At 42.1% G+C, this 12,939-nt stretch overlaps 1 protein-coding gene across 8 annotated transcripts in view; it reads right to left on the bottom strand.

The window, feature by feature from the left end:
* Nucleotides 1-12,939, bottom strand: part of CMSS1 (cms1 ribosomal small subunit homolog) — a 238,528-nt gene that overhangs the window by 27,546 nt on the left and 198,043 nt on the right. Inside the window, exon 1 of one of the 8 annotated variants that reach the window (XM_035540692.2) lies at nucleotides 3,890-4,001. The exons of the other annotated variants lie outside the window; for them this stretch is intronic. Coding sequence (XP_035396585.1) covers nucleotides 3,890-3,986 — 97 coding nt within the window. The 5' untranslated portion in view covers nucleotides 3,987-4,001. Of the gene's footprint in view, nucleotides 1-3,889; nucleotides 4,002-12,939 lie in introns of those variants that run through there. 8 annotated transcript variants of the gene reach the window in all.

Below are 12,939 nucleotides of genomic sequence, written 5' to 3'. Positions count from 1 at the left end.
TACCTTCATTCCAGAAAAAAATAAAATAAAATAAAATAAAATAAAATAAAATAAAATAAAATAAAATAAAAATGGAGTCATTTCAAACTAATTTTCAATATGCTCTGATATGACAGAAAACATTTAGTGCACAGATACACCTACCTGCCAGACTGGGCCACGCAAAGAGTCTCCCACAGAACATTTCTAACAACCATCTCTCCTTTTTCCCTTATTTTTAACACTTTCTCTTTAATACTCAGAAGGTACTTCCAAACACATTTTTGACTTATATTGATTTGGGAGTGAACCAAAAGACAAAATGAAGGGCATACCCAAGAACAAGACCAGAGTAAATCCCCTGTTGTGTATGTGTAAGGACACAAGAATCAGCCTCACAGGACCATGGTTAGGCCTAGCTTGCAGTACAGCCACAATTGCACGACTACAACCCAGCCTATTCATAATTTGACCTTCACATGTTCACATATTGCCTTATAAGCAGAAATGGATTAAAAAAACCCACAGAAATAGACTTCTCAAACATAAAAGTAGTAGGCCACCCTCCACTTAATAAAAACAACTTTTTCTCCTGCAAGGTATCCCAACCCTGTCTCACACAAAAAATAATGGCACCACCCACAGTAGATGAAGGGCAAACATGAAGATTTGATGTGTTAGGAATATGACAGGCTATTTTATTGCTTGCCATCCAACTTAATTTCTTCATGACTGGCCTGTCAAACAAGAGTACCCAAAGCCTGAAGATACTATAAATAACACATCAGCACAGAGCGCACATCGCTCCTGGTGTCCACTCTAGTACTCTAAGCCAATGACACCATGAGCGAAGGCTCAAGATGACATCCACGAGTTGCTGTATTTACCTCATTACTTTTACTTTTGTTCTTTCAAAAACTACCCTTTACTTCTGGTAATCTCTTTAAATCTCCAAGTTCAGTTTAAAAGCATATTCTTAGAGAGATGGGTAAAGCGGGAGATTATTTTATTTAGTTTGCTTATAAGTAGCATGGATTTGGGCTGTTTAAAAATTTACTGGATGGATGTTATAAAATAATTAAATACTTGACCTTGTAAAATAGGCTTCACTTCTTGACAGATTCCAGGCATTAATACCCTACAATCACTTCAGAAACCACTCAAAAGATGCTAGAGATACTGTGCAATAGTTTAGGATTGTAAGAAGACACTATCCAACTCTGAAAAGCAGGGGAATGGTGAAAGTCAGAATACAGTTGGCCATCCTGGAAATTGGCTGAGACATTATGGTTCATACATCTCGCTTGCAAAATGTTCCATGTGATCTTTAAACAACCACAAGTGACTAACAATTTGCGTTTAATAAAAGAAAAATCAGCTGACAAGAACCAGTTACAGAATGCACAATCATATGAGGGAGAACCCCAAAAGCTGGCTAGAAGTAGCTATCAATCCTAACAGGCATCTGAGAGAAGAAACAGCCTGGGATCTGGAAAAGCTAGATCCAAATCATTCCCCAGTGCGGGGAATTTCCCAGAGGAAATACTACCAAAGAAGGGTGGGTAGTCAAAGTAAAAAACTGTCTGCAAAGAAGCAGACAGATCATCCAGCATCATACAGAAAACTCAAGCTATGAGTCTGGCAAAAGCTAGGCACAAACTAGGGCCTGACTCAATGCTATATTTCCCCCTTTGTGGTGTGGCTAGGAGACTCATGTAAAAGCCATCCTAAAACAAAACAAAACAAAACAGAGCATATAGCGCTGTTAAACAAAATATTGTTTCATTCTTCTCGAAAAAAACAGTACAATCAATTCTTAAATCCTTTTCTCCTACTTGCAGGAAGTTCACAGTACAGTGGTTGGTCAGGTAACATTTACAGCCCTGTAAACATGAACAACAGTGCTCTATGAAAGTGCCCTGAAAATGAACATGCCCTCTCCAAAACCACCCATCACATCATTTGTGTAAGCAAGAAATCACCTTTTCTGCAAGATATTTGTATAAGAGAGGTGTGTGTCACAGCTCCTGGTGAGGTATTACAATTCCTGTGTTCTTATGACCCATGGGCACTGGGATTCCTTCTTCTTCTAAAAAATGATCTATCATGTATGGAAACTGCTCCAGCTGTTTGCTGTGGAGGACAAAGAGCATCAGCTTGTGATGGGGAGGAACAGTACATGTTCCCTCCCTTAGCCCCAAATCCTTCATGCTCTCAGTGAGGGGAACTGTGGTGATTTCAACATCCCAGCACTGGTGAGAGGGGTGGCACTGCCAAGCTGGAATTGGTTGGGGTGGTCTGGATCACAGCAGGGGTAGCATCCTGGAGTGTAGGATGCCGTCCATGTTTAACCATGTTTAATGATGTTGGCATGATGTACATTTAGAATCTCACTACTTCCACAGTACTGGTATGTCACTCAACTTTTGTTTATCTGGAGGCAGACTTGCTCCTTTTTCAGATCCTAAAGTCAAATATCCAACCAACATCATTCATTAGTTATAATATTCACTCCTAACAAACATTTATTTTTGTTAATTGGGAGGAAACATGTAAATTGGGGGGAAAAAAGGAACTTGGAATAACTCCAAAAAACTACTTAAATGGTGGGCTCCAGCCTAAATCTGACTACGATTAAGTTTTGCCCAGGAATGTAGTATGGCCCAGATGTGATGTCTCTCTTCTTAGTACTGCTGGAGATTCACATTTCCTACTGTTCTCTCACTATCTTGGGAAGCAGCTGTGGCTTCACAGCTGTAGTTCTTGTTGTGAAGGTAACACACAGAGTCTGGCTGACCCTGTGGACTTGCAGTTGATGGATCATGACAAAATTACACAGAGAAACTTGCCAAAAACAGTGGGCGTCCATAAAAAATGTACAGCACACATTGTAAAAACTTAGCCCATATCACATTATTGTTCATAGATAGGCACTGATATTTTACCAACCACTGATATAATTAACACCTTTTTGGCTCGTTTATTTTGCAGACATATACATCTATAGTATAATGTTATCACAGACCTGACGCTTTCTCAGGTTTTCTCCGAACGTTAAAAATTGCATGCACACATAAAATGTAGCATACACTTAGCTATGTGTCAACAACAACAAATATAACCCATTAGAGAACAATACTGCAAAAAAGCTTTTACCCCATCTCTCTTTTATGTCTGAACACAAAATGTGAAAGAAGGCATTTCAAGTTGTTGAGATTTATTCATCTTTTTATTTTATTCACAAGTCTTCATATGACATAGCAATATCAAGTCCATTTGACAGAGCTTCAGACTGATTCATATCAAATTAAAGTCTCCTTCAGGTTAAGGAACAAAATACCCTGACATGTTGCCACATAGAGTTAAAGTGGCAACTCCCTGGATCATAAACCATCTGATGAAAAACGGTTCCCTATCCAAAGCCCAAGGGTTATATTTCTAAGCCTCTTATTCTCTTGCTTCCTCCCCTGCATATACTACATAATTCTCAGCAGCGTGGTCCCAGATATTGTAGCTTGCACTGCAATTTCAAGCCACCCTAGCGTCTCAAATTTATATGTTACTGGAATACACGCTTGTGGATTTAAATCACATTTTGTAAAAATCTCACTGTAAGAGTGAGAGAAAACACATTTTCTTATAGACAGAAACCTTTTACATATGAATGAAGATTAATGTAATATAAAAGGGAAATACTACACACTTTGCTGAGTTAACATCTTTGAAAGCAGGAAAGGCGACAGGCTTTTCATCTATGTCAGTGCTCTCTATTCAAGATTAGTAATTACAATTCAGTCTCTCATCTGTAAAGGTCTTTTGTGAACTGGCATGCAGCACATTTGTCTAAATGATCAAATAAAGCACATTATGACTTGATCAGTTGCAACTGCCATAAAAATAGAGCTCATACCTACATTCATGAGCTGCAAGCAGATGGTTGATTGCTTTTCTGTCCTCTTACATTGCAGTCCTGTTCCTTTAGATCCTCTCTTTGCAGAGGGTGACATGCTGTGAGGTCAGTTTTCTGACAAGGTCATCTGCCTTCAGAGTATGAAGAGAACTACACAGAAAGTGGGTTGGGCTATATTTAGAGTTTGGTCCAACTCCGTGCCAAGGTCCCCCCGCTGTCTCTCCCATGCAGCACCGTCTCAGGTCTATTCTTGCAGAGTCTCAGCCCACAGAACAGGCGAAGAGAGGAAAGCCGCTCTGAGCTACTACTGGAGCTAGGTTTTTGCAATTCGCTAGAACAAGTGGATCAGGAGCTCAGCTGAGGACTCCTTAAATCCCTCACTCTTTGGTTATTTAAAGACTTTTTCTTTCATTATTCAAGTGGATTTTCCCTTTTCAAGTGAATAAGCAAAGGGAACTGCCTGGATACAGCAAAAATTAGCCTTCCGAGCTAAGGTAAGCTTGCTTCATTTTTGTATTGTCATTGTAATTAGAAAGCAACTGATTATGACTTGTTCCAGATATGCTTTTTCTGCTAGACTGGTTCTGTATGTCAACATTAACATTTTGGGGGGGATAATGAAACTCTCAATTTCAAAACATCGGTTTTCATTATCACTGTCTAAAGGAAATTGGAAAATAAAAAGATATCAGCATGTGCAACAGAATATACATTGTCTGATTTCACCTGTTTAAATTAATTTAAAAAGCACACAGCCAAGGAAGCAGGCTGTATCATTCTGAAAGTAGCAGAAAAGCATATATGTGACTACGTGCATAATGATTACATATGTAAGCGTGCAGTCAGATGTGCTGAGTGATGTTTTATCCACCTTATTTTGTTTAATATGAGAACACATGGCTTCAGGGTTGCAATACAGGGCTTCTTACAACTAGCACGGTTAAAAAAAAAAAAAAAAGAATTTATAGATGAACTTGTGCTCAAATTCCTCCACAGTTCTGAAGAAGTTTCTCAGCTTTAGCCGGAGTATAGACAAGATTAAAGATTATGTTTAATTTAGTCTCCTTTCACAGAATACTTTTACCTAGTCCTCCCTTGCTTCTCCTTTTAAAAGCATATATGGCTGAACAGGTTTCCTCAGCACTGTTTTAAACTGTTGCAACTCTACAGTGAAAAAAAAAAAAAAAACACAAAAAAAACCTGGAGAGAGTACAGCATGGCATACTTGACTGTAAGGAGATACTAATACACTTTGGGGTCATGGAAATCATGATATAGCGGTGTGGAGTCCAATGTGAGGAGACTGTTATGTAAAGACACTGTGGAGCCATGGATATAGTGCCGGTGCATGCACACACAACATCACCATATATTCCTCCAAGGCAAACACACAGGAATGGCAACCTGAAGAAATGGGGCAGAAAGGTCCACTTGCCCCAAAAGTCCAAACTCTAACAGGAGAGCACCAAAAAGTTCTTCATAACAGAAACATCAGGCACAAGCCTCAGCAGAAACGTTGGAAGAAGGGTAAATGGGTTCTAGGCTAATAGTAAGCAACGGGCAAAAGAGGTCACGAAGTCACTGAGGGTTCATCTAAGGCATGGTGACTGGGTAGATTCCCGCACTTAGTTCAGGTCTTTCTTTAACACAACCACTAATTAAACAATATCTCTTACATCAGGCTGAAAAAGTAAAGGATTAGATGGTGGCAAAAGTCTCACCTGCTGAAGGAACTTCTGATTCTGGTTACTCTCAGCTCTGTGTAAGATCAGCTGAACTTCCCTTCTTTTCTGATTTTTGTTTGGCAATTTATGCCCTGTTTGACTGTTAAGTTTATTTGGAGGATGTAATAAACACCATCTGTTTTGCACATAATACCTTTCTAGTGGGTCTACAACTCTTTAGCAAACAATTAGGGCAACATGCCATGGAGCCAACTTGGGCTGCATGGCATGCAAAAATTCACATTCATCCAGAAGGCTTCCATTGCAAGAACTTAGAGAAGAGGCTCTTACATGAGGGTTACTGAAGCACTGCAAATGTATTCATGAGGTTCACCAGTAAGCAAAAGGCTTCACAGCAAAAAAGCAACTAGTGCTGTCTGAGATTGGCAACAACCTTTTATAAACAGTTAGCACTGAGAGAAAAGAGAAAATAATGCAGCTATCTACATTTTTAAATGGTCAGTTTTTGCCTAAAGTTTCTGCTTAATGAATCCACTTAGTTTTTGCGACACTTTGTGGCACCTGTTCTCTGTTTGTGTGTGGGCAAAAGTTATTTCCCCATCAATGTTACAGGTATTGGGGGCTTAAATAAAGCAGCACGGGTGTAAGCGTAGCCTACAAATCCAGCACTCACAAAGAAACCCCCTGGCAGAGGGCAGGAGTGCTGCTGATCCGGTCACTAGTGGAGTCCCCCAGGGCTCAGTACCGGGGCCGGTCCTCTTTAATATCTTTATCGATGATCTAGATGAGGGGATTGAGTGCACCCTCAGTAAGTTTGCAGATGACACCAAGTTAGGTGTGTGTGTCGATCTGCTCGAGGGTAGGAAGGCTCTGCAGGAGGATCTGGATAGGCTGGAGCGATGGGCTGAGGTCAACTGTATGAAGTTCAACAAGGCCAAGTGCCGGGTCCTGCACCTGGGGCACAACAACCCCGAGCAGCGCTACAGGCTGGGAGATGAGTGGTTGGAAAGCTGCCTGGCCGAGAAGGACCTGGGAGTACTGGTTGATAGTCGGCTGAATATGAGCCAGCAGTGTGCTCAGGTGGCCAAGAAGGCCAACAGCATCCTGGCTTGTATAAGAAGCAGCGTGGCCAGCAGGTCTAGGGAAGTGATTGTCCCCCTGTACTCGGCTCTGGTGAGGCCGCACCTCGAGTACTGTGTTCAGTTTTGGGCCCCTCATTACAAGAAGGACATGGAGGTGCTCGAGAGACTCCAGAGAAGCGCAACGAAGCTGGTGAGGGGTCTGGAGAACAAGTCTTACAAGGAGCGGCTGAGGGAGCTGGGACTGTTCAGCCTGGAGAAGAAGAGGCTCAGGGGTGACCTTATCGCTCTCTACAGGTACCTTAAAGGAGGCTGTAGCGAGGTGGGGGTTGGTCTATTCTCCCACGTGCCTGGTGACAGGACGAGGGGGAATGGGCTAAAGTTGCACCAGGGGAGGTTTAGGTTGGATATTAGGAAGAACTTCTTTACAGAAAGGGTTGTTAGGCATTGGAATGGGCTGCCCAGGGAAGTGGTTGAGTCACCATCCCTGGAGGTCTTTAACAGACGTTTAGATGTAGCCCTTAGTGATATGGTTTAGTGGAGGACTTGTTAGTGTTAGGTCAGAGGTTGGACTGGGTGATCTTGGAGGTCTCTTCCAGCCTAGACAATTCTGTGATTCTGTGATTCTGTGATTGCCAGAGGCAACAGGGGCCAGCTAGTTTTGAAAACAGCAAGGAGTGACATCACACCTTCGTCACAGGAACGGGGCCTAGAAGGAGCAGGGCCACAAACCATTGGGAGGTTTGTTTACGTACAGATGACAGAATGAGAGCAGTGGAAAATGGCAATGTTGTCATCATGACAGATATGAACCTGGCATTAATGGAAGAAGCTGGAGAGAAGCACACTGGAGTGAACAAGCCTCATGTTCTAATGTGGCCAGACCTCAGTCTGTCTCTAACCTCTTTCCTGCTGGGGCCAATCCTGCCTCCAGTAGTATCCTCCTCTTCCTTGTCTGTCCCCTATGTTAAAAATGTCCAGAACCAGAATGGGGTGGCTTCATATTGCTAAAGTGGAGACCACCGCAGAAGGGGAAAAAAAAAAAAAAAAAAAGGAAAAAGAAAAGCAAGTACTTTTCCTTCTTTTTCATTTTCTTTTCTTCTCTAGTGCAGGAAAGAAAGGCTGAAACCCTTTCTGTCCACTTAGGAAGCAAAGAAGGCCTCAGACAGGGCTGAAACCCACTTTCCACAGTGGGGGTGGGAGATCATGGCTATAGGTATTGACTGACCTCCTGCCCAAGGTTGTGGAGGAGGAGGAGGAAGAGGCCTGGCTAACAATATATGCTGCCAGTTGGCCAGGCAAAGCTCCAAGGGGACATTCACAAACTTTTGGCACTGGTGCTGTCACCCTCAGCTGACAGGTGTAAGCACAGCCTGAGCCAGAAGGGTAAATCCAAGCAGCGCCGGGGGGCAAGAAATTCCCACCAGCAGTCTGAGCCTACTGCCGCACACGGTATTTACATGCCTGCTCAGTGGCTTTCTTCTGGTGCCACCGAACAGCAAATGGCACTGGGATTTTCCTCCCTCCTTGCTGTCCCTCAGCCAAACAAGACTGACGGAAACAAGCCAGGGCTTTGAGGGAAGTCTAGGTGTCCTAGTTAGTTAAATAATTTCAGTCATTCTGCTAAAGAAGTTTCCCTCCCCTGAGATCTACTAGTAACAGGGAAGCGGTGGAAATAAGCTTATGCTTGCAACAAGCCATACAGACAAAAGCTTTGTCCAACCTGCTTTCACAAATCTATCTCCCAAAAACAGAGGAAAAAAAAAACAACAATAAAACTTTTCCATAGGGTCCCCTAGTGGATTTTGCTTTCTGTGCACCAGAAAAATAGTGACACCTTGTTGCAGAAAACTGTCTGCTCTGAGGTGACAGACACCCTCAGCAGTTTGCATTTTCCCACAGTCTACATGGTCTTGGGACTGATGGAAAGGTCTCCCATACCGATATTCACATTTTGGGTTAGAAAATATTACTTTTCACTTACGCAAATTCACTCCTCTCTACCCAAAGCAGAATAAGGCCTCGCGCTCTTGTCTAAGCAGAATGAGCACAGACAAAAAGTCTCTGAAGACCGAGGGGCCAACCTGCTCGCCCAGAACCTCTGGGCACAGGCACAGCTCTGCACGGATTTATGGTGTCAGCAAGTGCCTTAGCCCTGACTTCTGCGACGACTCAGAATTAGCTAAGGTCTGTTGTGCACGGTCTCTGCACTGAAGCAAGAGGGGAAGGGGAGACTGGAGTGGCCTCACCTGACCTCAGAAAGGCAGGACCGGTGCAGTTAAGGACACGGCGGATGCAGCCTGGTTTCCCCTGGTCATGCCCACATCTCTCCTGCAGTCACACCAATATACATACATACACGTACACAGCTGTGCACTGACAAGCAACGAAGTTGCAGGGAGTTGAGACCCACTTTCTATCCATTAACAGCAAAACACAGTATGTTAGGCTAAGATGAAGCATCGCCTTTGAAAAATGTAGTTATTTTACATTGACTTCCAGTTTGGCTAGGTGAAGTGGAGAGACTATGACAACTTTACTTCGAATGATGACAAGACTGAAATCAAGCAACTGAAAGTAGTTTAGTAGTTTACCTGCAATATTATAAAACAGCATGCAGTGGTGTGTGAAAGCGCATGCATATATATATATATATATATATATACACATATATATCCAGAGCAGCAGTTTATCTATACTAGAAAACATGCTTCCAAAAGTATTTAAAAATAGAGGACATGCAGCTGGTCACCTGCGTGGATTATTTTTTCATTTTCATAGAGCTGGTCCCAACTCCCAGCTTACTGACAGCTACAGATTTAAACTGAAATCAGAGTGCTCCAGCGGGGCCTGTGTTTCTTGCAGTGGTAACAGAGGTACACAGCACGCTAGCAGAAAAGGTCTCTCCAGGGAGTTCATCAGGAGCTGGGAGCCTGGGAAAGCACCAGCACAGCAGTGGCTGTGCTTTGCTGGAGCAGTATGTCTAAGAATGGTGTTTGCAAGGCTTTCTGCTGCTCTCTGACACCTGCCAAGGAAGAGGATTTTACGCAATGCTAGACGGTACCAGTACATTTCATTTTAAGATGAATATGGCTAAGTTTAAAACAAGTCCCAGTAAAAATCCCACCTACACAATGCGGCACAGTCATGCAGGAAGAAATAGTTGAAAGTGGTACTACACAGAAGTCTAACACAAATTTCTTATCTTTCATTACACAATACTAAATTCTTTCAACCTCAGCAAATTTACAGTGATCACTAATGGGGCTAAAAAGCCAGAGAAAGAAATCCAACAACACCGAATTCTTACGTCTCAAACACCACAGAGTGAAAATGCATACGCACAGCTGCAAAACCGTAAATCATAATTTTACATAAGATGAAACTTGGACTAAACATAGTCTTGTTAAAATAAATCCTTGGAGGTGAACTTTTCCATTTTTCGCTCATAACTGGCTTTTTATTTTGCCAGTCTTCTCCTCAGGCATTCACTTAAACAGCGCAACAGTGTCCAATCTCTAGAACCCAAATAACATTAAATAATCAGTACTTACAACACAGTTGTGTTAGACACAGTACTCGTGCAATTTTCTTAACCACAAGCAAAGGGTGAAAAGAATATAAAATAATCCACAAATAAATGACAAATGTTTTAAGTACTCTCCCTAAAGAGACAATTTAAAAATCATGTGCAAAATATAGTCAAAACCAGGCATTTTACATCGTCTTGTCTGTCTTGAAGAGCACTCACTTTAAATAGAAAATGAGCAGCAAGCATTCTTCCTGTTACTCTGTTTTATTCTGTTAATATAACGGTTAGAGATGCCATCCAATATAAACTGATGCATAGCATCATATGGCCACTCACACTACACCCACCTAAAAGAGTGGGAAGACAATAAAAGGAAATCCCACTTGAGAAGAAGACAGGATTAACTTGCTAGCATGCAAGAAAAAGGAAGGGCTGAAATCACACATCAAGACTCGTAAGCTCTAGCACACGTTGTTTTGCAGCGTTTCTCACGCAGGCGAGCCCACAGGCTGCGTGCTCCCCATTGTAAATCCATGCATCGTCCAGCACCAGCCCACCTGGGAGCTGAGGCAGCTCAGGCCGTGGTGGAGTTTCTCGATACAGATATAAGTACACGCCGAAAGAGGGAGATGATATGACCTCTCTCAGTCCTTCTGCAACAGGAAATCTGAGACTCCTGAAGGGGGAGAGACAGAGCATTCACTCCCCCTCACACCAACATTCATCCGACCTCCAGCTGTCCGAGGAGGACAACTTGTAGCCTAATTATAGGTTTCTTGATTCTTCCTAGAGATAGCCCCCTCACGTGGGCAAAGAATCTTATGAATCTCATGCATCTTTCAGAGCAGAGATTGTCCTCCATTTTAAACCCTTCTGCTCTATCACAAATATCTGAACCGGATCCCCCACTCAGTTTGCTCCTCCCGAGTGAAACAAAAGAAAGAAATGTGAGTTTGATCAAGAAATGCAGGGTATTGAGTGACCCCTGGAGAAGGCATGGCTAGCTTCTTCTCTATTGTATTCCCCCACAATGTGTCAATAAAAAGAGCTGTTAACACCGAAGGAATTTTTATTGCAAGAAGTGCAAAACTACAGTATGCACTCAGCAGTTTCATATTTTACAATTGTTGAGGATATACTACATGTATTAGTAAATATGCTGTGTTTTCTTTGCACTTTGTGTACACACATAAAATGTGGTGAGAGAAAGGAGTCCTAGAGGATTTATTTGGATGGAAGTCAGGTGCACGTATGTGCATTGTTACATTGAGGAGCTCTGGAGTCAGCATTTCTAGATCTGATAGGGACTGCTCAGTCTTTAACAAATCACTAAGAGTTCTTCCATCTCAGGTTATCTTACTGCACAAAAACAAGATAGAGGATTGCCTCTTAACTCAATGGGGTGTTTTGGGGCTTGAATGACATGTAGAGTGCTGTGGGATTCCTACAGAAAGTGCTATGGTAGAATAAAATACTAGTTGTTTATTATACTTCAGACAGAGGACAAAGTCCCTCTGCTAAAAAACAAAAACAAACAAACAAACAAAAACCAACACCAACAACCACCTTGTAAAAGCAGCATTTTTAAAAATACGTTTTAGAGAATCCAAACCAGTTGTATTCAGATCACTAGGATGAAAAACAAACTTGAGGCTCACTCCATCGGAGAGACAAGGCTCAGAGGGATCCCTATTAATCTGGAGTTACAACTCCAAAGACTCTATCTCTGCGTCGATAGCCACATTCAAAGGCTTCTTTGTCATAGCTTTGTTTTTCACTGGCTTCTGGGAGAATGCCCTGACATGAAACAAAGGCATGATAAAGGTTATCCCTATCCAAAGGGTTTCACTACTGTATGCAGCTCAAGGAAAAAATGATGACAGATGATGTAAAGCTGGGGTCAGAATATATGTGGTATGGGAGAGACAGAAGCAGTGCTTTATCTAGGCCCTGAAGGTCTCAGCTCTGGAGACAGTCTCCTAAGGCAGATGTCCTCCAGTATCCTCTACGAATTCACACGCTATGAATTCTTCACTCTAGACCCTGCTGGATAAAGTAGTCTCCTCCTACTTGATTTACTGCAAAATTACTGATAAGGAAACCGCACTGTAGTGGAACACGACCCTCAGCACAACAGAGATGAGATAGGCAGTGCATCTGCAGAGGGAAGATCACCGTCTTAGCCAAAGTTACAGAAAACAGAAATCGTGAAATAATCCAAGTCTGACAATATGGAAAACAGGATACCCTTCAAATCAGAGACATTTTGTGTCCCACTGTTTTGTCTTTGGCAGCAGAAAGCATGTACACATGCAATTAATACTACCAAACACAGACTGGCATAACAAGAAGAAAAATATTGTCATGATAATTTTATCTGTTTGCTTATTCTTTTGACTGACTGATCACTTACCTCAGCACTGGGAAGGACTGGAAGGCTGCACCAGGACTGTAATGAAAATAAAGCCCTGGGGAACAATTTTGATTATAATGGAGGTTTCAGCTGACTCCATTTTAATTAATCAGAGTAGCGCAACAGTCTGAATTCCCAGGTACCCCATTTCAACCGGCAGACTAACATGACTTGTTTTAGGGCATATTTTAACATTGCTCTAATAAATTCTTTAACAGTACTTTTAAGTCTCAGAGGTACTCTAATTTCTTCTTTATTTTTGTTATGGAAGCTTTCAACAGGCACTTCAACCACAAAACACTAAAATGATATGCCTGCAAAAATGCCAAACATAGACTCAG

Source organism: Cygnus atratus, chromosome 1 (assembly GCF_013377495.2).
Source record: "Cygnus atratus isolate AKBS03 ecotype Queensland, Australia chromosome 1, CAtr_DNAZoo_HiC_assembly, whole genome shotgun sequence".
Taxonomy (NCBI): Eukaryota; Metazoa; Chordata; class Aves; order Anseriformes; family Anatidae; genus Cygnus; species Cygnus atratus.
Note: the sequence above shows the minus strand (reverse complement) of the source record. Positions and strands in the feature narration are given on the sequence as shown.